We start from the raw sequence: 27,511 nt of genomic DNA, 5'->3' as shown, positions 1-27,511 counted from the left end.
CTGAAGCAACTTAGCAGCAGTGGCAGAAGCTGATACCCAATTCTGCATAAAATTTTGACTGAGCCCTGGAACAACCTTCTAAATGGCTCCCTGCTACTTACTGGTCCCCACTTTTACCCCTTCCACTGTTGCCACAGTTGCTTCCCAAACACAACTGATCATGCCACATCCAAGTTTACAACGTCACTTGGCTTTCTATTGCCCACAGGGTGAAGCCATGGTTCTCTGTTGTGGTACAGATGTCCTGTGGTAAGCAGGATTCAGGCTTCAACATGCACTGTTACAGTTGAATTTTGTCCCCCCTGGCAAAAATATTTTTATGTCTCAAACCCCAACCTCAGAATGTCACTTCCTTTGGAAATAAAGTAACTACAGATTAACTAGTTGAGTTCATCCTGGAGTAGGTGGGCCCTTAACTGAATATGATTAGTGCCCATATATAAGAATACTGCCATGTGAAGACACAGGGAGAATGCAGGTGAAGGTCGGGGTAGAGATTGGGCTGATGTGTCAACAAGCCAAGGATCACTGGGCATCACAAGGATCTAAGAGAAAGGCATGGAACAGGTTCCCCCCCAGAGCCTCCCAAAGGAACCCACCTTGCTCACACCTTGATTTTGGACATCTTGCCTCCAGAAATGTGAAAGAATAAATTTCTGTTGTTTTAAGCCACCTACTTTTGTGGCATGTTATTACAGCACCCTTAGGAAACTAAGATAAATTCTATGTCCCTAGCACATGGAGTGTTCAAGCATTCCTTTTCAGAGTTTTGTCCACACAGTTTTCAGCTCAGAATGTTATTCAAACTTCTCCCTGACTCCACTCCTTTGTCTGGCAAATTTAAGACCTGGTTCTAACATCTCTCCTTGGGTGAAACTTTTTCTCCTTTTCCTTTTTGCCTAAGGAAGTTGGCTGCATGGACCCTCACTGTCCCTTCATAAATCAGACTTAATGCCCACTATTATAATTACCAACTTTTGAAAGCACAGATCACATCTTATTCATTTTGGGGGGTAAACCCAGTGCCAAGAGACAGAGAATATACACTGTCTGCTGAGTAATGAAATCTTATAACAGCCTATAGAAGGTGCATGCCACCATGGACATATTTTGGTACAACTCTGAGTTTGGCAGATTCAGTTCAGTTGCTCAGTTATGTCCAATTCTTTGTGACTCCATGGACTGCAGCACACCAGGCTTTCCTGTCCATCATACCCAGAGTTTACTCAAACTCATGTCCATTGAGTCAGTGATGCCATCCAACCATCTCGTCCTCTGTTTTCCCCTTCTCCCGCCTTCAATCTTTCCCAGCATCAGGTGGCCAAAGTATTAGAGTTTCAGCTTCAGCATGAGTCCTTTCAATGAATATTCAGAACTGATTTCCTTTAGGATGGACTGGTTGGATCTCCTTGTAGTTCAAGGGACTCTCAAGAGTCCTCTCCAACACCACAGTTCAAAAGCATCAATTATTTGGCACTCAGCTTTCTTCACAGTCCAACTCTCACATTCATACATGACTCCTGGAAAAACCATAGCCTTGACTAGATGGACCTTTTTTGGCAAAGTAATGTCTCTGCTTTTTAATATGCTGTCTAGGTTGTTCACGGCTTTTCTTCCACGGAGCAAGCATCTTTTTATTTTATGGCTGCAGTCACCATCTGCAGTGATTTTGGAGCCCAAGAAAATAAAGATTAGATCTGGTTTAAATTCAAGACTCTGCCACTTACCAGCTGCTTAGGTAATCTTGGGTCAAGTTACATAAACATAACCTCTCTGAGCCTCAATATCTTCAAGAGGGAAATATTAATTTCTTTCTGGTGGGTTATAAGAAATCGATGACATGTCATATGTGACTGTACTTATGTACCTAATAGGCATTTAGTAAATGTGTATCTTTCTTTTTTTGAATATATAATCACCAGTTTTTGTTGGATGATATGAGTATAAAAAATAAAATTAGTGTAAATATCTAAAAACAAAGACAAATTATATAATTCATGTAAAAAAATGAGACATACTTCATTCATCAATCACTAATGAGACCATATACAGAATCTTTGAATTTGCATTTAAACAACCACAAACTTTTTATTTTGATTGGAAAGCTCTGAGGAGCTTGATTTGTTTGTTTACTGGGGATAATTTAATTTTCGGCAATGCTAAAAAAGGAAGAAACAAACAACAGAGGAAGGAGAACAAAAAGAGAAGAGAGGGAGATAATATGCTTCCTGGCGAATCTCTGCCAGTATCAAACTCTCCAACGACTCATTTTATTTTCCCCTAGGGAGAGAGCTAATTTAAGCCATAAATGTTCTGGTCCCTGAATCTTTCTAAACCACTCGGATTCAAGCCCAGAGCCCTAGGCTCATAGTATACCGGGTTGACCAAAAAGTTCATTCAGGTTTCTGTAAGCGCTTACTAAAAACCCAAAGAAACTTTTTGGCCAATCCAGTACCTCTCGGGTCCCCAGGAGGCCCTGCCATCATGTACACACTTATAAGAACAAGGTGGTAGAGAGCTCTGTCAAGATTTCTAACCCCGCACAAAGGCCCTCCCGAGTGCTACAGATGGTTTCCAAATGGAACCGTATTGTTTCTCTGGTGAACACAAAGCAAAAGGCAACAAAGCAAACACATCAACTTCATCCCTTCCGAGGGCTTGTAAACCACTTACATCTGTTCTGTCATCTCCATATCCAGCAATTTCCCGAAATAAAGTGCATGTGTTTTCCTAAATGTTGTAACTTGTCGATCGTAAACGCTGGTCCTGAGGCCATTAAACCAAGCTTGGTTAGAACTGACACGCTTTTACAGAACACTGCCGTCACAAAGCGGCATTTATAGCAGGCTCAGGAAGAGTGTAACAGTGCTTTATCTCAAAATCCAGCTCTTTGAAGCAGAAGCAAACAGGATTACAGACAGCACATGATCCTAGTGCAGTGGAGGAGCTAAGCTTGTCCCGTTTTAACTCCTGGCCTTACCACTGTCTATCTATTGCCCAATTCTCTCGTCTATCACATGGGAATAGTGACAGTCCCTTTGTCAAAGGTTGCTCTACAGATTAACTGAAGTGATGCTGTACAATGCTTAGCACAGTGTCCAGGATGCAGTAAGCCCTTAGTAAAGGCTTGTGTTATTGTAAGTGTTACTATTATTGGCAAGTCTAGATTTCTGCAAGAGGCAAAGTCCTACCTACAAAGAAAACACCTGGGATAAACCATTCTTTTTCTCAAACTAGCTTACTTCTGGGAACAATACAGGATTTAAACAGGAAGGTGTCAATGAAGACAAAGTGATTCAGGAAATGAATTATTCCAGGCTTGCCTTGCCTGGAGCGGCCCCAAAATGTTCCCTTGTGCTCAATGGTTATTACACAACATCTATCAGATTCTTAATGAATACCCTCCAACACACGAGTGCTGTCAGATCTCCAGCCCACCTACTTGCAGCCTCCATGCTTCAGGCTTCACTTCAGTCCACTGAGGTTGGCAGAGATAAAATAATAAAATCTATCTGTTGTCCCCAGTATAAAATGTTCCAACTTGCAAGGAAGGAATGCCATCCCTTTATAATGGTGGTACTGGGTGAGGGGTGGCGATGACAACCTCTACCTTACAGACAATTATCATTCTACCAGAATTTTAGTTCTGGGTAACTATGGGAGAAGAAAATATGATTTCAGTCAAGTGTATGTTAAATTGATGGGACACTGAAGTGGGCAAGGGAGTTTTAGGTATCAATTCTTCCAGAACACTACTCTCTCTACAGAAGTGTTAACTCATTACACAGTAGACCTGTAGCCCAAAGCACAGCTTCCCCATATGTGTGCCAGGAATAGATTATAGGTTTGCAAGAGGTACTAATCCCACAGTTTGGGAGGCAACTAGGGCTAGGAGGCTTAAGGCAGTATTATACCTGGCCACAAGCAGGCTCCTTCATGGACATTAGCATATTGTACAAGTATTATTACTTTCTACGTGTCATGACTTGAAGTTTGGAAACCATTGGTTTAGGAAATGAGTACTTTTTCAGTCTCCTCATTTGTAACCATGGCAAAACTGCAGTACTGGATGGCTTATTACGTTTCATGATCATGGTTACCAGTACATTCTAGAAAAGCCAGATACACATTCTTGACCTGAGAGGTCATTCCTGTATCCCAAACTCTATTATGGTTAGCTTCCATTGTTTGCAAGAGATACAGTAATGGGTAGCACAAATCATGAGGGCTTTTGCAAGGCCCACCAGAGGAGGCAGAAATCCCACGGGAATTAAAAGACTGGACCTATTCAGACAGGATATGGAAGCCAACAGCTTGAGAGATTATAGACATAAGAGACCCTGGGGCTTCACCCTGATACTTCACATGACTTGGCTACATTCTCTCTCTGCTTCTCTCTGGGGGATTGTCTTGCGTTTTCTCCAAGTTGGCTACCAGTTGGTTTCTGTACCCTCTAGTCTAATTTTCTTCCACTAGTTCTTTGTTTCTGCTTATTTCTAGGTTCTGATTGGTCATAACTTCAGTCTGCTCAGGATTCCTCCTGGCCCTCACTGCTAGCCACTGTCAGTCTCTCTCCCTTCTTCCCTCTCTGCATCTTTCCGTGTCAGTTTCTACTACCAATTCCCAGTGTCCTTCAACATTCTCCAAGTCACATTCTTAAGAATGAGACTCTGGGTGGCACTACCAGTTCCTGTTTGGCCAGAACCTCAGAACTTCTCCCAGGCCACTTTCACCAACCGATGGTTTGACTACTCCTAGGACAAACACCCACTGGGTGAGAGGAACTGGTATCATAGGGTTCAAAAAAGTCCCTTCAACAGAGCTGTGGTGGGTGGGACAATTTTCTTTTGAAGAGCTTGAGGTAATGCTATGCTAAGTCACTTCAGTCGTGTCAGACTCTGTGCGACCCCATAGACGGCAGCCCACCAGGCTCCCCCGTCTCTGGGATTCTCCAGGCAAGAACACTGGAGTGGGTTGCCATTTCCTTCTCCAATGCATGAAAGTGAAAAGTGAAAGTGAAGTCGCTCAGTCGTGTCTGACTCTTAGCGACCCCATGGATTGCAGCCTACCAGGCTCCTCCGTCCATGGGATTTTCCAAGCAAGAGTACTGGAGTGGGGTGCTGAGCTTGAGGTAAAGAAGACATAAAATATATAGGACAAGCCCCCTAAAGAGAACAAGGGTTTATATTTCTACTTGTCAAAGAGGCCATTTAAACATATTCATTGTCTCATAAAGAAATTCTTTTGGTGGGACTTCCCTGGTGGTCCGGTGGTTAAGAATCTGCCTTGCAATGCAGGGGATGTGGGCTTGATCCCTGGTTGGGGCACTTAGATTCCACATGCCTCAGGGCAACTAAGCCTGCATACCACAACTACAAAGGCCATGCACCAAAAATCCCATATGACACAAAAGATCCCATGTGCCGCAACTAAAAACAACACAACCAAATGAGTATTTTTTTAAAAATAAAATCTTCTGATAATTTTGTTCTCTTTTCCTTCTTTTCCCCCAATCCATCCATTTATCCATCTGTCCATCCATCCAATAAACATTAATCTCTCTGTCTTTAAAAGAAATGTATAAGGACTCCCATGACCATAATGGTCCTTGTGGACCATGAACCTATGAGAAAAACTGTGTATGCAAATTATTATTAGTGCCCAAAGAATGGGCATAAACCAAATGCTATGAAAGTTCAAAGGAGGAAGACACTGTCTGGCTGGTGAAGATGCCATTTCAAAAAAAATAAATAAATAAAAGATGCCATTTCAGCTGGGCCTTGAAAGTTGGCAAAGATTCTAATATTCATTCTAGACATAAGGAACAACATGAACCTAAGCCCTGAGTGAGTAGAGTTCAATAACCTCAAAATTAAGATTTCTGGCCTTTTATGTACTAGAAGAAATGCATAAATGTTGTAAAAACCATTCAAACCAAATTGAAAATACATAGCGTAAAAGGTCTCTCCTCACTGTTCACTTACCCTTCCATGAAGATAACCTCCTCTCCAAAGGAAACCACCATTTATCATTTATTATGAATTTGTTCAGACTTTTATATATGATTAAATTAAAGCTCTATAATTATTTTACTAGGAAGATATGTCAAGGCTGTATGTTTTCACCCAGCTTATTTAACTTATATGCAGAGTACATCATGAGAAATGCTGGGCTGGAGGAAGCACAAGCTGGAATCAAGGTTGCTGGGAGAAATATCAATAACCTCAGATATGCAGATGATACCACCCTTATGGCAGAAAGTGAAGAAGAACTAAAGAATCTCTTGATGAAAGTGAAAAGGAGAGTGAACAAGTTGGCTTGACTCAACATTCAGAAAATTAAGATCATGGCATCCAGTTCCATCACTTTGTGGCAAATAGATGGGGAAACAGTGAGAGACTTTATTTTCTTGGGCTCCAAAATCACTGCAGATGGTGACTGCAGCCATGAAATTAAAAGACGCTTGCTCTGTGGAAGAAAAGCTATGACCAACCTAGATGGCATATTAAAAGCAGAGACATTACTTTGCTAACAAAGGTCCATCTAGTCAAAGCTATGGTTTTTCCAGTTAGTCATGTATGGATATGAAAGTTGGACCATAAAGAAATCTGAGTCCAGAAGAATTGATGCTCTTGAATTGTGGTGTTGGAGAAGACTCTTCAGAGTCCCTGGTACTGCAAGGAGGTCCAACCAGTCCATCCTAAAGGAAATCAGTCCTGAATATTCACTGGAAGGACTGCTGCTAAAGTTGAAACTCCAATACTTTAGCCATCTGATGCAAAGAACTGATTCATTGGAAAAGACCCTGATGGTGGGCAAGACTGCAGGTAGGAGGAGAAGGGGACAACAGAGGATGAGATGGTTGGATGGCATCACCAACTCAATGGATATGAGTGTGAGCAAGCTCTGGGAGTTGGTGATGGACAGGGAAGCCTGGCATGCTGCAGTCCATGAGGTTGCAAACAGTCAGACACGACTGAGCGACTGAAATGCATGGTACTGAGGAAGATACTATTAAACCCAAACGTGGGTGAAGTAACTCCTTTGGGCTAAATAATTCTTTCAGTGAACATTCCATCATACCTTGTTATTTTATGGCTATTGGCTTGAAACTATTTAAAAGGACTCAATTCAGCATTGCAAGTAGCTCTTGTGTATAAGGAGTCATTCTGACCAGAACTGGAAGAATCCTAGAGGTGAGTATTCACACACTAGTCAGATGAAAATATTCCACTCACATTAGAAAGTCCCATATACACTGAGATGTGTAATCAGGTCTTAACCATCAGACCTTTTGGTATACTATAATCTTTACTTTTGTCTCCAACAGAAGGTGAATTTTACTCCAATAATGGAATGCTGATGAAATTGTTGGAAGGCTTAAGAGAAAGAAGACATGTTGTCCTGTAAAACATCACCTTAAAAATAAACCAAATGAATTATTTATTAACTTGTGTCTAACAGAACAGCCAAACTGAATTCACTTTGCTTCTTCCTCTTATATTCAAAATCAGATTTTAAAGGAACATATAATAGAGCAAATGATGGGAACTCAAGTCATAGAAATGTAGAACACTTACCCCAGACTGCCATGAAAACAGCAAAGAAAACAGTGGCTCCATTGTCAAAAAGATGGGTTACCTGGGAACATGAATCACAGTTAAACCAATGTCTTATATACAATATTCCAATTCACATTTTTCACATTCTGGAAAAATAGCTCTGATGATACAATGAATTTTAAAGGGTTTCTTTGGGGGATATTCCTTTTAGATCATAAGGAAGAAGTTTTTTTCCAAACTGTGAAATAGTTTGGATATGGAAAAGAGAATTTGCTCCATTTATGTGAGTATCACTTAGTTGAGCATGGATCAGCAGCCCCAGTGGTGCTATTAAGAATTTCCTTTTGTGCATTATAAAAACTAACACGCATCTACTTATGGATAGGTTTGTATTTAAGACCGGTAGGTATTCATGTTGCTGTAAAGGTTTCTGATTTTCCCAGCACTGGTTTTAATGCCTCATTTATTCTCTTTGAAAACATGTCTATTTTGTATGTACAGTTTTGAACAAACATTTGCTGGGCTGCCCTCTGGACTTCAGCACTGTAAAGAAGAGCAACCCATTAACACAAACCACTTCTACCTGTATTAAAACCTCAGGTAATCACTACATTTACCTCTTATTCATAACACAGAGACAGCTAACAAATACTTTATTGCTAGAATAATACATTTTATTGCAGTCACCATGGCAGAAAACAAAAATATCTATTTTTGTTGCAAAACTGCCGAGCTCATTCCCACCTCCAGGATAAATCATACCAGTGTCAGGCCAAATTGAAATGATGACTGATATGTTCATAAAGCATAACCTTTTTTTGGTGCTTTATAGCTCTCTATAAAGTATACTTTACTGTCCCTTGGAGAACATGCCAAGTATAAGCAAGTCTTTTCCTATTATATCAGAGTACAAAATATTTCAAAATTTTCCACAAGTTTATGACTTATTTCTTTAAACATAGGAGAGATAGGCAGCATTTAAATACTTAGTGTGAGACAAGTCTAAAGCCAATTTATTTTGATGCCAGAAGAGTGTTACATTGTGTACATCAGGTGGTCAGCATCAAATCAAGCCTGAAAGTCCCAATGGTAGGTGGTTAGTTTGTGCCCCTTGCTAGGGTATTCCGTGGTGGAAACTCCCTGCACCATCAGGGAAGATTCTGGAATGGATTGTGGTTGTCATTGTTTTGGGCTGTGTGGATCAGCTTTCCTCCTCTGGGTAACAGGTTTCTCTCATGTAGGTCAGTAGGAGTCACGTGGCTCAAATACAGCCCATAGGAGTCCTTCCCTGGGATTGGTATGCAAACACTTGAAGAGACATGTTTTCCAGCTGCAGTTACCAATCTGGAAATATGTTTATCAGGGTGAATAGGAACGTCCAGTCCCTCCTAAGATGGTGAGCTAGGATAAGCTGATGGCTCCCTCTGCCAAAATCAAAGTCAGAGAAATAGGATAGTCGATTTCAGGAATTGACAGAACACAGAAACAAAGAGCCTGAGAAATGCTAGGGGAGTTAGAAGGTTGCTTTAAAGTGTGTGTGTGTGTGTGTATGTGCATGCACGCACGTGTGTGTGAGATGGTGGGGGTGGAGGTGGTTCCCAAGCAGAGTGAGAACACAGGATAGAGAAATATGTAAGTTCCATTCTAGCCCCTACCTCAGTGGTCACTGGAAAATTAGTTTCCCCTCCCTCAGCAATCAACTACAGCAGGTCAAACCACGAGGGTAGGTATTTGAGGGGGTGATGTCAGGGATGCACAGAGAGTCCTGTTTTGTTGGAGAAATGAGGGATGCAGGTGCAGCCTGGCCATTTGGCCTCAGGCTTTCACTTCTCAGTGTTTTCCCTCTTAAACCCCAGGGATGGTTGGTTACAGTCAAGGGGGAGAGCCTTCTCCCAATTCTGCTTTGTTCTAAGCAGGCTTAAAAATGAAACTGGCCAGAAAATTCCTACACTCAGTGCCTGGGACACACTGTTCTCTTCTCTGTAAACTCACCAGGACTGACCTGGCTTCTGACCCTCATCCTAAGTGACTGATTCTTCATGGGACCAGCACTCATGGGCTAAAATAACAGGATATCTGGGGAAGTCAGCTGCCTCCAAAAAACTCCAAACTAGGCAATATACACTTTCTGAAACAGACATTGATGAAATCTGAGCACTTGAAACTATTCATGATGCTCCTTTTAAGGAATTATTATAGCTCCCCTAAAAAAAGATTTTTACTCAAGGCAGACCTTTCACATAACAAACACCCCCAAGCAAAAAATAAATGGGCTTCTGAGATTCCTCAAAAGCAGGATTTTTACACCTGAGTCATTTGTGCTTAGCTCACAATCTTTAAACAAAATTATATTACTGAACAAAGTCTTCTGATTCTCAGCACCACCTCTCTATTTCCCAAGCTCACTCTACTGAATTTGTCCTCATCCAGGCAGGTCTATCTGCTTGTTCACCAAAGGAAGGGAGAGTATTTTGTGCTTTTTTGGATCTTTGTAGCACATATTAAGAGCCCAGATCTTTCTAAAATCACAGCTGGCTGCTTATCCTTCCACCAGACTGGCCACCTGCAGGGACAGAGACAGCATGAATGGGCAGGCGGGCTCCTGGGCTGCCGATCAAATGTTCCTACACTTAAACTCTGCAATGCCAGCTGTATACACAGAAAAATCCAAGTCACAGTGATTGCGGAGGTTACATAAGATCTGCCAACCCCTTTTATACCTGAAATCTGGCTAAGCTGATAGGTGGGTCTATCTAAGTGGGTCTTGGAAAACTCTTCATCAGTCTATATTTCAGCCATTGCTTTACATTAATGATACTACCCTTCAGTAATAAACCCTAGAATTTCAATGAACATGTCTAAAACTTTAATAAAGTAAGGTATAATATCAGAAAGGGGTATGTAATAACACATAGACAGAATGGTTCTACGTAATTTTTTCAAAACACTTTCACATCTACTGAGTTCTTTAGTCCTCATGACATGCCATGGGGCAGAGAGGGCAGCTATCAACACTTGCACTTTAAAGATGAGGAAGTTTATGCTCAAAGAGGTTGTACATGTGCAAGGTCAAGGCAGTAAGCAGCTGAGCTAGCCATCAGTCTAGGTCTTTTGGATAATAATGATGGCGAAGAGGAGGAAAATGACAGCAGCTGTCATTTACTGAGATCTTGTCGTTTGCCAAGCACCATACCCACCAGGTGGCTCAGACAGTAGAACAATCTGCTTGCAATGCAGGAGACAGGGGTTCAATCCCTGGGTTGGGAAGATCCCCTGGAGAAGGGAATGGCTACCCACTCCAGTATTCTTGTCTGGAGAATTCCATGGACAGAGGAGCCTGGTGGGCTACAGTACAGTCCATGGGGTCGCAAAGAGTGGGACACGACTGAGTGACTAACCCTTCCACTTTTTTCATGCTCTTCATACACCTTATCACATTTAAAAAATAAAACAGTCACCATGTTCTCCACAGATGAGAAAACTGAGGCACAGATGAGGTTACATAATGTGCTCCTACATTGACAAGTGGTAAAGAGCACAGTCAAGATCTGAACTTAACTTGCGCTGATTCGATCAACTGTTCTATTTGCTCCCTGTGATAATAATCAGAACTATAACATTGAAAACACATATGCAATAAAAAAGATATCTGAATTAGAATACTAAATGATAAAGATAAATCTCTCCTACAAAATAAACTTGAGAATCAAAGATCAAAATGGACAGAAAGAATGTGGTCACCACTGTCTCTCAGGAAGATATATATTAAATTTAATCCTGCAAAATTAAAATACTGCATATTTGGAATTACCTTGGCATAAACGCAGCTGTCTGACAGCCTCATGAATGGACAGTATTTATCACACACAGGACACATGATGATATCTGTAGCTTGGCAGACTTCTTTACTGGAAAACAGAACAGAAAAGGACTGCTTTTTGATGACATAACAGCATTTTCTTTCCCTTCAATTTCACCAGAATAGTCGACCAGTAAATAAGAGTCAGTAGATCAAATTTTTGCCCTTGGAAGCTTCTTAGCCTTTTCTTAGTTATTAATGTAACCAAGTGCCTACACAGTTTTATAGTTTGATAAACCTACTTATTTATCAGGCTGTTTCTTGGCTTTTCCATATTAATAAGTTAAGCTCAGGAAAACACATGAGGCAAAACATTGATGGTTATATCTCAGATTATACAGGAGTCATTTACAATATTGCACAGGTTTGAAGACATTTCATACTTAATTATGGGAAAAATGAGACACCTTAAAGTGCCAGCCTTATGTGGCCCCCATCCTGACAATTTATACTTTGATTATATTGTGTTAAAATGAACACAGGTTAAGGACTATCAAATTTCCCTGGAGAATAAATTGTTGCTTTTACCATTAGCGATACGCAGATGATACCACCCTTATGGCAGAAAGTGAAGAAGAACTAAAGAGCCTCTTGATGAAAGTGAAAGAGGAGAGTGAAAAAGTTGGCTTAAAACTCAACATTCAGAAAACTAAGATCATAGCATCCAGTCCCATCACTTCCTGACAAATAGATGGGAAAACAATGGGGGAAAAAAGTCCCAGCCTTAATTTCTATGTGCATGATAAATAAGAATGAATTATGGAGGAAAAATTACATCTCATTAACAATTTCCCCAGAAATTAAAATATTTTTTTAGGTCACTTCTATTTTTGCAATCACTTCTAAAAGGCACATTTCTTATTTAAGGACATTGTCCAGCATTGTATTAAGATCTCTATGAATACCTTAGACTATATTCTAGTGAAAGAGCCAAGATAACAATTGCTAACACTGACTCATTCTCAAGGTCCCAGCAAGTTGGTGAGATGTCTTTCTTACAGGTGTCTAGCTTACAGGTCTGTGTAAGAACACGTAATTGATAAAAAGATAATTAACCCACTATTTGCAGTAGTAGTAGGAAAAAAAGTAAGAAAGAGAACAACTTTGAGCCAGTGAATCAAAGCCATTTGTTCTGTGGATACACATTTGTGTGCTCAGTCGTGTCCGACTCTTTAGGACCCATGGACTGTAGTCCACCAGGCTCCTTGTCCATGGGATTCTCCGGGCAAGCATACCAGGGCAGGGTGCCATTTCCTCCTCCAGGAGAATCTTCCCAATCCAAGGACTGAACCCACCTCTCCTGCATTGGCAGACAGGTTCTTTACCACTGAGCCACCTGGGAAGCCCTCTGTGGATTCACAGTGACTTGTATATCCATAAAAGTGAACACCTTGGTAGCTAGAGACCACAGCGGCAAGGGCAATGGGTGGACAGATTTTGTGAATTGAACCTTTAGAATTTTCCCAGGAGACTGGAAAGACGTTAAAATGAATAGCTAAGTGGACCCACGGTCTGTAAACACTCCCAAACCACAAATACCCATCTCCAAACATAAGCAAAGGCAGGCTCACCTAGAGCTCTCCATACCTGACTTGGCAGTGATCCAGAGTGATGACGCCATACAAAAAGACAAACAATCCAATGAAGGCAGCTGGGAAGAGCATGCCGGTGTACCAGCCCAACCAGGCAAAGTACAACCCAATCTTCTCTCCAAAGTACCGCCTGTTTATGATATAAAAGTCTTGCAAATTATATTGAAGTGTTTATAGTCAGGCATTCTAACACTTTGACCAGTCATTTTACTTTGTGGTGGCCTTACTGGTAACCATACAGACAAATTAAGCCAATAGAATGGAATGTTTGACCAAATCCAGGCTCTGGACTTAAACTTCTTTTCCTATTACTCTATAAAAGAAATAGTATGAACCCTTTCATACAAGAACATGATCATACACAAGCTTGTTCTGAAAACATAGGATAAACCCAGCTCATTCAGGAAATTATGTATAATACTGTTAATTATGAGGAATCAGGGGAATCTGAAGACTTGGTGCCAACATATAATATTTTTGCCATTTCTGAGTGTGTGTTAATGTATGTATTATATATTTTTTTAAGAATAGTAAACAAAATTACTGCAAAAACCTTTAAACACCCCCTTTTAATAGTCTGTAGTTTTATAAGATGTTTACAATGCTAGAATCATAAGATATCACTAATAAAGAACTCTACTGAGACTCAGTATGAATCAATACTGAGAGCAACCTTCCCTTTTAAGTGAGGACTTTTCACAGGCATCAACATCTACTTCTATAAATATTTTTCTGAGACTAACCAGTCTGCTTAGTGCCCTGTGGTCTGTGAAGTTTGAAAGTGTCCAGGGAATTCTTTGGGTTTTATTCCTTAAATATTATTATTGTGTTTTCTATCCCACATTTCATAACTTAGAGCTTAATTATTTCTTAGTCCAGTGTAAGAATATTCTAATTATTTTTTATTCTCATTCTAGACAAATGTTGACAAATGTTGACCATCTGTCTCTGAATACTGTCTGCTGCTCTCCTCCTACACAATGGCTCCTAAAAATCATGAATTATTTATCATATCTCCTACTATGTCTCAACAGAAACCTTCCTCTTCCAGAAGACTTTTACAGCATATATTCATATACACATAAATTCATTTATTCATTCAACAAATTAAAAAACACCTGCTCTATGCCAAATACTGTGTTAAGTGCTGAGAATACAATGGTGAGCAAAATAAGCTTGGTCCCTACTCCTCTGAAGCTTGTGGGTGACAGAGGAGACATATATAAATCAATCAAAGAAATAAGCTTCTAGTTACAAAACCGGGAAAAGAGAGGGACACAGTGCAATAAGCATGTATAACAAGGCAACCTGGCAAATTAAGCCAGGGAAGACTTCTTCCCTGAGGCGGTGACTGTTGTGCTGATGAATGAAAGTTCACTAGGTAGGGTTAGGGATAGAGTCTTTCCAGGAGAGGAAACAGAGGCCCTGTGGTAGGAGTGATGTTGGTGAAATAAGGGCAGTGTGGCTGGAACACTGACAACAAGAAATGGACTGGGACTTCCTGATTGTCCAGTGGTTATGACTTTTCCTTCCAATGCAGGAGGTACAGGTTTGATCCCAGGATGGGGAGCTAATGCCTCGCAGCCAAAAAACCAAAACATAAAACAGAAACAATATTGTAAAAAAAATTCAATAAAGACTTTAAAAATAGTCTGCATAAAAAAAATTTTTTTTAATTAAAAAAAAAGTAGGCTGTTGAGGTAGGCAAAGGCTAAGCCTTGATGGGCCTTGCAGACCATACATTGACTTTTATCCTGAGAAAACTGAAAAATGGTGAAAGGATTTTAGCCAATCCAGCCCCTTGGACAGCAAGGAGATCAAACCAGTCAATCCTAAAGGAAATCAACCCTGAATATTCATTGGATGGACTGATACTGAAGCTGAAGCTTCAATACTTTGGCCACCTGATGTGAAGAGCCAACTCACTGGAAAATACCCAGATGCTGGGAAAGATTGAGGTCAGGAGGAGAAGGGGGCAACAGACGATGAGATGGTTGGATGGCCTCACTGACTCAATGGACGTGAGTTTGAGCAAACTCTGGGAGATAGTGAAGGACAGGAAGCCTGGTGTGCTGCAGTTCATGGGGTTTGCAAAGAGTTGGACAGAACTTCGTGACTGAACAACAACAAGGGACATGACCAGATTCACATTTTGTCTCCAGGGTAGAGAATGATATGGAAGGGCCAGAGACGAAAAAGGAAGAGCAGGTAGGGGAAAACAGTCATAGTCCAGGTCACAGGTGAAGGCAGTAGTGGCAGAGGAGGTACTCAGTGTGATTTGAGAGATGTGGAGGAAGCAGAATCTAGATATAGGGCAGGAACTATTTAAGATATGTGATTCCCCAGTTGCTCAACATCATTCCATTCAAATCTTGCTTGTGTTTTTCATGCCCCTTCTCCTTGGCCAACACCAATCCCACTGCTCTTCTAGCCTCAGCTCTATGGAGCCTTACACAGGGGCACTGGCCCATATCCATCCTTCCATTTTTCCTAATTGCTGTCAAACTTTTGGCCTCTATCACACATGTTACCAAATTATGCAGAGCCTTGTTTTCCAGTTGTTTCAAGTTTGCAGGGCTGGTTTTCCTGAAGGAAAGCATGAATTTCTCAAAGCCAGAGACCATGGGTTCTCTGTCTTTGCCAATGGTACTTAGTTTTGTACTAGGAACACAATGGATAGTTAATTAATACTCATTGAAAAATTGTAAAATCTTAATCAAGAAACTGTCATGGATGGGAGATGCTTTGCCAGGACTGACTTTGATTTTTTCCCCTCTTCTATTCTATCACATATTGAGACTGGTCAAAAGTAAATGGTCTCATCTCAGAAAACATTTTTCACTCTCTCAGGTCATGTGGATCATTTGTTACTCATACCCAGAAGGGGTCACAATTCATCAATGTCATTGGGTCAACAGGAGTAAACCCTTGTAACAAGGACTCTGGAAGGAAGAATGACTACCCAGGGAGATGAAATGTAAGGTGAGTTGTCTTATTTCATTTTCCTCTGGGCTCATTTTTTAAAGGCTCAGGGAAAAGTGATATTAATCCACCTAGTCTAAGAAATAAAGTATGATTTTCTTTTTAATAAGGAATCAATGAAGTGTGGATTGTCATTACCCAATCTGAATTATCAGTCTCTAAATAAAATAAACACTGCCATGCCAGAATGTTGGGCATATATAGACCATTAAAGAACAATCAATGAATGATTATCTCAAGTTAAATGCAGATACTTTTTTGACCTGTGGGATTAAAACAATCTTTAAAGGTTATTAGTTTGAAATGAAAATTAAAGTAAGCCTAACATTTATTAGAATGACAGCACCCTCTATTTCCTATTTGCCTAAGAGTTACTAATAGTCCATTGTCATTAATACATGTAAGCAGTGTTACCTCTCAACAATTGTTGTTGATACTCTGTCACTAACAGTCACGTGGGTGATGAGCTTCTTACGGAATCCTGTGAGAGGTCTGGTTTAATCTCACACACCCCTTTCTAAGTCCCTTTTAGAGGAAACACCAGCCTCGGCAGGAGGAGGTCAGGTTTACCAAGAACAATCCATGTCCTCTGATGAGCTGCCCTCTTGGGAAGAAGCCAGATTTGAGTGTCAGCTGTGCATCTCAGTTTGTTTTTTGCCCAGTGTTGGCTTGTCCCAGCTCACAGTCTGCCCTAATTATTCTGCATAAGCTTTATATTCACAGCTGGTTAAGAACTCACCTTACAAGATCCAAAGGCTGGTATTTGTACCACACACCCCAGGACGCCCAGCACTCATAGAGCAGATGTCGGTGGTTTACCGCTCCGTGGGTTCTGATGGAGTTTTTACTTCTGTAACTTCCCTGGATAAAAACACCATGGCCAGTGAGGTAATACCCACAAAAGCCAAGAGCAAAAACTGATAGTAATGCTAGTTCTTTTTGTTTTTATCTTTTTAAGGTAGTGAAGATACCCTGTATGATACTATAATTGTAGATGCGTGTGTATTATACATTTGTTTAAGCTCATAGAATGTATGGAATACAACACCAAGAGTAAGCCCTAAAATAAACTATGAACTTTGGTTGGTTATGATGGTTCAATGTAGATTCATTAATTAAAACAAATGTTCCCCTCTTATGGGGGATACTGGGAGAAGCTATACATGTAGGGAGCTGTAACACTAGTTTTTATGGCAAGAGTAGCAATAGGGATGATATAAGGATAGATCCATTCTATTGAAGGGAAAAGAGTAGGATTAGTTATTCTGGACATAATTTTGATGTTGATGCCATGCAGTAAAAATCCCATGCTTGCTAGAATCAGGCAGGTCTGAACTGAGTTAAAATTCAGTTCTGTTACTTTTTAGCTAGGATATCTTAAACTCTCTGAGTCTTGGATTCCCAGTTCATAGTGGAACTAACAACATCTGCCTCATTAGGTTTCTTCTGTGATTTGAATGAACAAAGCATCTTGCTCAGAGGCCATGCCCAAGACTTAGGAGTTCTCTTTCCTACTTGTCTCAAGACTAAAGTATCGATAGTTGGTAAACAGCTGGTCACATGGCCTTGTGACCAAGGGCAGAAATTTTTACAATGTAAGAGTTGTAAGTCACCTCAAGTTTACAATAATTCAAATATAATTTGACATCCTCATGGAACAAATGAGGATACCATGGGTCAGAGGAGTAGGCTTTTTTTTTAAGTTCAGTTAGTGTTAATGCTACTTTCACCAACAGAAAAGGCATGCTGTCTGGAGGTAAATTATTGACATTTTAACTTGAGAAGTCTTTTCTTATGGGGAAGTGAACAGGCCTGAGAGACAAGGAACTCACTCAGGTTCTAGTCTTAGCTCAGCTACCAACTCACTCCATAACTGGGGCTGGGCTAAGCTTTCTCTATACCTCTATTTAAGTTTTCACCATAAAACAAGGCAACAGGAGCTGCCCTTCTTGCCTCTGAAGGTTGTTATGTGGTCAAATACTATAATGAGGTTAAACTGAGAGCAAAAGTCAAAAGAGCGATTATGTTATTACTGCAGCTGCAATTACTAACTGGAAAATTCTCTTTTCATACAGTGCAGGGATTTAGCAAGATATGAAAACCACAGAGAAGGCCTGGAGTTATTCTGGGGTTTCACAGTTGCATCTCCTCAGATATCGGCAAGCCCACACCCACTCGTCTGCATAGAGACTCTGTTCACCCACAACTGCTCAACACTGCCCTTACTGTGGGCAAGGGGTAGGCAGTGGGAGAATGCAGTTCTCACTGAAACCCTTTATTGGGGGCAATGCCAACTAATAGCCACATGGTATTATGGTTTTTCCAGTGGTCATGTATGGATGTGAGAGTTGGACTGTGAAAAAAGCTGAGTGCCAAAGAATTGATGCTTTTGAACTGTGGTGTTGGATAAGACTCTTGAGAGTCCCTTGGACTGCAAGGAGATCCAACCAGTCCATTCTGAAGGAGACCAGCCCTGGGATTTCTTTGGAAGGAATGATGCTGAAACTCCAGTACTTTGGCCACCTCATGAGAAGAGTTGACTCATTGGAAAAGACTCTGATGCTGGGAGGGATTGGGGGCAGGAGGAGAAAGGGACGACAGAAGATGAGATGGCTGGATGGCATCACCGACTCGATGGACGTGAGTCTGAGTGAACTCCGGGAGTTGGTGATGGACAGGGAGGTCTGGCTGCAATTCATGGGGTCGCAAAGAGTCGGACACGACTGAGCGACTGAACTGAACTGACTGAACTAATCCTCTGGGGACATGTGTCTTTTGAGTTCAGAAACATCTGTGTGTGGCTTGAGAAAACTTTTATGTCAAAACCCTGTGTACTAGACAGCAAAAGAGACACTGATGTATAGAACAGTCTTATGGACTCTGTGGGAGAGGGAGAGGGTGGGAAGATTTGGGAGAATGGCATTGAAACATGTAAAATATCATGTATGAAATGAGATGCCAGTCCAGGTTTGATGCACGATACTGGATGCTTGGGGCTAGTGCACTGGGATGACCCAGAGGGATGGTATGGGGAGGGAGGAGGGTTCAGGATGGGGAACACATGTATACCTGTGGTGGATTCATTTTGATATTTGGCAAAACTAATACAATTATGTAAAGTTTAAAAATAAAATAAAATTAAAAATAAATAAATAAATAAAAATAAAAATATTCCATATCCATAAATTAAAAAAAAATTTTTTTTAACGAAAAAAAAAAAATGTTTGCTTCTATCACACAAAAAGGATCATTCCAAAAAGGTTTCATGACTGTCTGTTAATAGGGTCTCGGATCAAAGCCTCTAGTTTTCTTAATGAAAGAGGTTTTAAAAATTTCACTGAATACTCTGTGGTGACCTCAACACAAAAAAGAGGGAATTTATGTATCCGTATAGATGATTCATTTTGCTGTATAATAGAAACAAACACAACATTATAAAGCAACTATACTCTAATAAAAAATAATAATAAAAAAATGGTATACCACCTTCTCCATCCTCCTGGTGTTTAAACTCAAGAGAAGAAACTCCGTAAGCCATATAAGAAATATATTTTGGGAAGACCTGCCATTGCTGGGTAGCTGGAACTGTGCTCTGAGCTGAACTGACAAACTGTTAACATTGTTTCTAATAGAAGATTGTTAAGAAAATCTAACAGTAATTTCACCCTGCCACTGTGTGAGGTCTTAGAGGACACTGGCTTAGAGGACACCGGCTATGTTCTCGGTGTCATACTATGACTGGTATGGAGTAGGTACCATGAAAATGACAGTAATCTCTCACCAATCATGAGAATTATGGCCCTGAAAACCCATATATGCAAAGAGAATTAGAGGTTAAATTACCATATATGTAAAGATAATTCTGGATTAAATTACCTAAAATCTAGTGGGAAAAATAGAGGTAAGGGTAATTACAGTTACATTTATAAAAGTCCTTATATATGACAAAGATCATGCAGTAAATAAGGAGAATACAAAAATTTATACATCTTAAATAAGCAACAATAAGTACACTACTATTAATTTCCATTTATCATCTTTTAGTTACTAGAGCCTTCACAAGATGGCTTCCTCCCACTCTTTAAGGATTAGCTATAAATTTTTTGTTGTTGTTGCAGAGACTATATATTTCAGAGACATTTTCCCCCTGGGTCTAGCATGTCATACAAATTTTCAATGCCTCTTTAATTTTATGACTTGGAGTCCCTCAGCCATTCTTCTAAATTCATGCTGAGTGACTCTTGATTCAAGTACTCTTGCAGTTACATAAAAAAGATATGGAGAAATAAATCTGTGCTGGGCGAGAGATGTAACAATGCAAGTAGGGCCTCCCCATCTATTCACTGAACAAATTAGATTCATTCTAAACAAATGTTGTATCAATGAACGCAATTAATGACTATTCCCAGAAGCTGATTTATTAACAAGGAATTGACAGAGAAGGAGAAAAGGCAGGACAATACCTCGTGCAGAGGAAATGCAGCTTCATAGGAGCCATTAGTAAGCAAACGATTCAGACCTACAACAATAAAAAAGTCCAAAGTGAATCCATACTGAGTTTAAATCCTCCTAATGTAAAAGTAATGTAAGGGTCATACTTTTTGGAGAAAACAACCTATATCTTCAAAAGTAGTTCAAATACGTCTGGGGGACAACAGTTTAGAAAGTTTTTCTATCTGCTAGGAAACTAGAAACAAAGACTAGAAAATCAAGTTTTCAAATAGGAAAAACACGATGAAGCATACCTAGCATAGTGCTTGGCATAGAGAAGGGAGCGCGCTGGGAGAAGTGGATGAATTAATCATGCCAAAAAGATGACCTTCCACCTGAGCTCTCCTATTTTCATCCAGAAGCTTCAATATGGACGAAGCCAACTCCTTTGCATTGGGCTAGTGGGATGACTTTGGAAAGTCCTCTTGTTCTCAGTCCTCAACTGTCTCATCCATAAGGTGGGGGAAGGATATTGGACATGTGGATTTGCAATGGTTTTATTGGTCAGGTATAAACCACAGTTTCCACCCACACTTAAGGGGAAGGGATTACACATTCAGGAGTCACCCCCAGGCTGTGTCTATCACAGGTTTATGAATTTGATTTTTTTTTTCCTCAAAGAATCAGCTTTTGGTTTCATTTATTCTTCTCTATTTTTTCCATTTCATTGATTTCTTCTGATTTTTATTATTTCATCTACCAACTTTAGACTAATTTCCTTCCCTACCCCCTAGTTTCTTAAGGTAGGAGAGGTCATTAATTTGGGACCATTTCTTTTCCTATATATGCATATGGTGCTATAAATTTCTCCCTGTACTGCACACTTTTTGATACACTGTTTTTTCACTTTCACTGAATACAGCAACTTTCTGATTTCCCTTTTGATTTCTCTCATCCATGAGTTATTTAAAAATACATTATTTAGTTTTAAATATTTGTAAGTTTTCCAGAGATGGTCTTATTGATATCTAACTTAATTCCACTGTGGTCAAAGAATTATTGTCTTGTTTTATGTTCCTCAAGTATGGTCTCTTGGTAATACTCTGTGTTCACTTAAAAAAATTGGGTATTCTGCTGCTGGTGGTAGAGTGGTCTAAAAGATCAATTAATTTCATTGATAATGTTTAGGTCTTCTAACCTCCACTGATTTTTTGTCTACTCGTTCCATTAATTATTGAAAAAGTGGTATTGAAACCTCTGACTATAACTGTGGACTTGCCTATTTCTCTTAGCAGTTCTATCAGTTTTTACTTTGTAGTTTGAAGCTCTGTTATTAAGTGCATAAACATTTAGGATTTCTATGTTTTCCAGATGCACTGACTTCATCATTTTAGAATAGCCTTCTTTATCCCTGATAGTATTCTTCGCTCCGAAATCTATTTTGTCTGATATCAGTATAGGCCTTTCAGCTTTCTTTTGGTTCGCACAGTATATATCTTTTTTGGTTCTTTTACTTTAAGCTATTTGTGTCTTTAAAGAGTGTTTTTTGCATGCAGCAAAAAAAAAAAAAAAAAAAAGGTCTTGCTTTAATTATTTAATGTCAGCTTCTGAATTCTGGATTGGAATTTTCAAACCATCTATATTTAATGCTAATTAAATTATGAGGTGCTCTACTAGTCTCATTGGAAATCCCTTTGGGTTGCTCTTTCTCTGGCCTTGGGTAGCTTTCTGATGTGTGTACTAATCAGTACTCTAAATACTTGCAGAGGCTCTCTGCAGATCTTTAGGGTTCTCCATGAAGCTCTCTGTTTTCTGGTGTGTTGCCCTGTGAACTCTGGCTGCCTTGGTCTCCCTGGATTCTAAGCAACATCTTTTCGACTTGGGGAGTCTACTAGGTTCAGCGCGGGTTCTTTTTCCCTCTGTTGCTGTCTAGAAATCATCTCAAGATAGTAAGCTGAGGCAACTGTAGGGTTCACCTCATTTGTTTTCTTTCTCTCAGGGATCCCTGTTCTTGGCTGCCCAGTGCTCAGTGTCTTGAAAATAGTTGTCTCATACTTTTTGTCTTTTCTTTTCTGATTGTTTCAGGTGGGAGAGTAATCTTGTGCCTGTTACTCCATGTTGGCCAGAAGTGGAAATATAATGTTCTGATCTTTAAAGTTTCTCTCAGATCAAGAGTGATACTACTTCCTAAAATGTACTTCAAAGAAGATGACTGGAAGGATGTCTCTCAAGCAACATTTAGATGAGTGCTCTCCATGTTTCAGACCCTGATTAGAGGCAAGAGGCTTAGCCTAACTGGAAAATGAAACACGCACCAATTCACTTTTTATTGATGGAGGATCAATCAATGTTTAGGTACTTTTAATCATGGTAACATGATTAAATGTATTTTAAGATGCTTTGACATTAACTCTAAATGCCTAAGAAAGACAGCTGAAGTATAAATATCCGTAGGGCTTTGTCTAGCACAGAGGAGGCCCTCGATAAATACCTTTGTAATGAATGAACAAATGATTGATTATGTAGAAAACTTTGACTTTCTGGAGCTTCTATCAAGAATTCTACATATATCATCAATCATTTTCAAATATTCCAGATAATAGCAAAAGATTCACAGGGACCTAATAAGAGACTTCTGATGATGAAATTCTCTTGTGAATTTGTGATAATTTATCAAAGTCCTGAAATTTGAGAAAACAGTTAATATTTAAAGTCTTCCCCTTTGAGCATCAGTTTTGAAACTACGAATTAATATCAAGATTTATTTTTTGTACTTATACTGTTAAATAAGTCTTTTTTATCTATTAATTGCTCTATTTTGAAAATGGAATTCACTAGGTTTGATTTTCAGAGTTGTAATAATCTCAGAGTGAAGTTGAAAAACTTATATTGTGGTAGTTTTCGCTCCACTGAAATACCCTCATAAATCATGTCTACAAACCATATTTTAGTATTATCTCTAATCCATGTTGACCCATGCAAGATGCACTTTCAGAAAGAGTTTCAGCCAGAAAATAACGTAAGATAAACATTAATTCTATTGATGGATTAAATTGTCTTATAACATGTTTCTTTTAATTATGAAACTGAAGATGATGATTATGAAACATTGGGTCAACAGAATATTTATACTTGAACGTCAAATTTTTCATCATAATGTCTGATCCTTGGTTAGTAATTTAGTTTGTGGTTGGTTATTTCTAAATAGACATTTTTTCAGTTCCTCACTGACTTTCAAAGCACTGGGGTTCTTGATAGAATTCTTTAATCAAATAAGAGAAATTTTTACAACAATCATTTCTTACTAGTAACAATACTACATTTCCTGTGTTTTTTCAGAACATTTACAAATCATTCTCTCTGCCCTTTTTCTGTCTCCATCTTGACGAGCTATAAAAATAACCCACATTTTTAGCTGCAAAAATTTAAGCACAAAATTGCTGTATGGCCTCACTGCATAGTCTTTGATTGTGTAAGAATGCTGATGGTTAGACACTGATCATGTTTAAAAGATTTTCAATTTGGTTCAACAAGCAATCTGCCTGTATGCCAGATACGGTGCTAGGCAATGATGATACAAAGACAAATAAGGCAACTCATTTATAATTGAGAAGCTTGTTATCTAGACTAGCAGTTTTTAATCGCAGATTCTCAACACCCTAATATATTATGAGTTGTGAGGTGTGCTAATATTATACTACCAATACTAATGAAGAGACTGGTTTTAAAAATTCTTTGCATGCTATGAAATAATCCAGAATAGCTACTGCCCTAATCATTTCACTTCTACTCACTTGTTTTCTAGTATGTTCCTGATATGCTGTTAACCGAGAAAAGGATGAAAAAAAGTATGTGTAGCATATCCAAAGTTTGTTAAAAAAAAATCACTTGGACAAATGAGGTATAAAGATGAAAAGAGTAATTAATGTAATATTTAAGTTATTCAGTACACAAAATGTTAACATTGGTTCTCTTTAGTTGGTAGAATTTTCATTGTCATTGAAAGTAAATAATTCAAGATAATAAAAGAAGAGTTGTACATTGCTAATTACCATATAGACTGCAAAAATAATTTCCATAGGAATTCAGAAGAAGAAAAGACTCCTCTGAGCTGGAGTGGCCATGGAGGACATTATGAAGAGGATGTGTCTCAAGGATGGATGACTGCTGCAGAGAATTTAAGGACGTGCTAACCCATAACCCTATGTAAATCAAGAAAGTCCTAAATCTGGCTCAATGTCAGCATACCCACCTACACTGACTCTCACTGAACATAATATTCCAGGTGTATTCAGATCTGGACCAGGTATCTGATTCACCCTATTATATTTTAATTTATACAGCTTGTAATCAAAATAGTTTTTGGCAGCTTCGCCATACTAGTGACTCACACTTGCATTCAACTAAACCTCCCAAGTTTGTCCCTCTTTATGATGTGTTGAGTAATATTTCTCCCACACGGTGCCAAGGTAGCTATTTTGCTGAATTTGAATATAGCACTTAACATTTACAAACTATTGAAAGTCATCTCTCAGATGTGGCTGAGAGTTCCAGATCACTGAGCTCTTTCAGGATCCTAACTCCAAGTGACTGACATAATGCATCCTTCCAGTCTCCACTCCACCTGAAAGCCTGATGAGCAAACTGTTTAGGCTCTGTGCCAGTTATCAGTTGACTGCTCCTTAGCTTTGCAGTAATGCAGTTCGACCCTGTAAATATTTCTCGTTTGCCAGATGCTGCAATGTTCAGCTTTGTCAGTAGAAGGCCCTAGAGGGACAGTAGGGGAGGGAGGAGTTTGTTTTCCTGGTACTAGTATGCTCCTCCCAGCAGGCTTCTGCAACTCATAGCTTCTATGGAACCCGGCACATGTAGTTCATGGTAGCCAGCAGCCCTGGGATCTCCTCAAGGGCAGGTGGGCCTTTGAACAGCTTCATAGGATGATGACGCTGGGCAACAACTCCCAGTGAAGGGGTTCCTTTGGAACCCCTCTAGCCAGCTTCTCCCAGAACTTGAGAGGGCGGATTCACAGAGAATCCTGCTGGCACAGAAACCCCAGCAAACTGCTCTGCCACGCAATGATCCACAACTGCCCCCCTTCTAAGAAGGTCTCCATCTCAGCTTTGTTGTGGGGCATCTTCTCTTCTATTCTTTAGAATTCTTCTTGCTCTTTACTAGTCAGTCCTCCGTTACTCCAAACCTCCATCACAATTAATTATTTGCATTAACTTTTCCTGTTCAAGGAAAAGTTATCAAACTGATAGTTCAGTTGGTAAAGAATCCACCTGCAATGCAGGAGACCCCACTTCAATTCTTGGGTTGGGAAAATCCACTGGAGAAGGGATAGGCACCCACTCCAGCATTCTTGGGCTTCCCTTGTGGCTCAGTTTGTAAAGAATCCACCTGCAATGAGGGAGACCTGGGTTGGGAAGATCCCCTGGAGAAGGGAAAGGCTACCCACTCCAGTATTCTGGCCTGGAGAATTCCATGGACTGTATAGTCCACGGGGTTGCAGAGTCGGACATGACAGAGCAACTTTCATTTTCACTTTCCTGTTCAAATTCTGTGTGATTTTTTTATCTCTTGATTGACCATGATTGACACAGGTCATCATTCAAAGCATAAATAAAAGTCTTGCTGGGACAGAGATATGGACAAAGCTCCCCAAATCTTCCCAGTATATAGTAATCTACTTAATAAGGCAGGAAATTTGGTAATATATTATGGAAAGATTCTCACGCAAATATCCCCAGAGTAATATGTGGAGGTTATTTGCTGGGGGTGGTGATTATTTGGAGAATTTACTTATGTATGACAGCTCCCTGTGCCTGCTTCTGCATCTTGCCATACACTGGCTCCCTCTTGTCATTCAGGTTTTAGTTCAAATTCCAGCTTCTCAGAAGAGCATTCCCTGACCATGCCATCTCAGCATGATCTCTACCCCCTAGTCAATCTCTATAACATCATCCATTTCAATTTCTTCATGTTATGTACTGTATTTATTTATTTACTGTCTGTTCTTAACTTCCTGAACATACACTTCAGGAGAGAACTGTGCTCATCTCCCTAACATCTTGCTCAGTGCCTGGCGCACAATGCATGCTCAGTCACTTCAGTTGTGTCTGACTCTCTGCGATCCTGTGGACTGTTGCCCGCAAGGTTCCTCTATCCATGGGATTCTCCAGGCAAGAATACTGGAGTGGGCTGCCATGCTCTCCCTGCAGGGGATCTTCCTGACCTAGGGATGGAACCGGGGTGTCTTACATCTCCTGCATTGGCAGACAGGTTCTTTACCACTAGCACCACCTGGGAAGCCCACCTGGCACATAATGGGCGCTCCTTAAATATTTGTTGAATTGAGAGCACTCTTCCATGGTCTAAGATAAATGAGATGATGTGTTATCTTTTAAAAAGCGATCTATTAAAGTTTAACACTTCTGAGTTATCCATCAAGGAACTGTGCAGTTAGAGGCTTTATAAATCACAAGCATTTCTAGAATTGATATCAATGTAATAAAACCAAAGGGAAAAGTCTGTAATCCTCCAAATCAAATGTAACTTGTTATACTGATATACTACTTACCAATTTTGTTTTTTCCTTCTTCATACTTTATTCTTTGTAAAATATGATGTACAATTCTACTTCTTGTGGCATTGTTGAAGAAAGTGTCTTTGTTGTGTATGATGAAGCTGTACACACATATTGAAAACACAAGGATTAATTGGAGCTGAGGGATCTAATCTTTGATATAATTTGGTGTGACTTAGAGAGCTATGTCTTCCATCTGTCACAGAGACGGTAAGTCTGGAATAGCATAAGGAATCCCCCCCACCCCAAGATCACACCAGAGGCAAGAGGCTCATGAATCTTAGCAGTTTTGGTTCTCAACCTCCCAGTCATTTACATCATTGTGTTAGGAAAGGGCTGGAGCTAATTACAATTAAGAAACTTGCAACTAATAGCAAGTCCATGCCTCACATCCTGTTTTTTTCTCCTCAGTAAGGTCATCAGATAAATTCAACTAAAAACCATCTTGCATTTATCTCCTTTTGTCTTCCACTTCATCCTCTCCCATGTCATAATCACA

General features: G+C 39.8%; 1 protein-coding gene across 20 annotated transcripts in view; it reads right to left on the bottom strand.

Annotated features, from left to right (window-relative positions):
* ANO4 (anoctamin 4) overlaps positions 1–27,511 on the bottom strand; it is a 433,316-nt gene that overhangs the window by 69,622 nt on the left and 336,183 nt on the right. For 19 of the 20 annotated variants that reach the window (XR_009494400.1, XM_024991748.2, XM_024991754.1 and 16 more), the window contains 6 exons: positions 27,007–27,113; positions 20,459–20,514; positions 16,735–16,856; positions 13,009–13,143; positions 11,374–11,470; positions 7,581–7,641 (listed from right to left, as the gene is read on the bottom strand). Coding sequence is in view for 19 of the 20 variants with exons in the window: in XM_024991748.2 (XP_024847516.1) it covers positions 7,581–7,641; positions 11,374–11,470; positions 13,009–13,143; positions 16,735–16,856; positions 20,459–20,514; positions 27,007–27,113 (578 nt within the window). In the remaining variant the exon portion in view is untranslated. The remainder of the gene's footprint in view (positions 1–7,580; positions 7,642–11,373; positions 11,471–13,008; positions 13,144–16,734; positions 16,857–20,458; positions 20,515–27,006; positions 27,114–27,511) is intronic. The other variant, XM_024991743.2, reaches the window with a different exon arrangement.

Source organism: Bos taurus, chromosome 5 (genome assembly GCF_002263795.3).
Source record: "Bos taurus isolate L1 Dominette 01449 registration number 42190680 breed Hereford chromosome 5, ARS-UCD2.0, whole genome shotgun sequence".
Classification (NCBI taxonomy): domain Eukaryota; kingdom Metazoa; phylum Chordata; class Mammalia; order Artiodactyla; family Bovidae; genus Bos; species Bos taurus.
The sequence above is the reverse complement of the archived record's forward strand: the minus strand, read 5'-3'. Positions and strand labels throughout refer to the sequence as shown.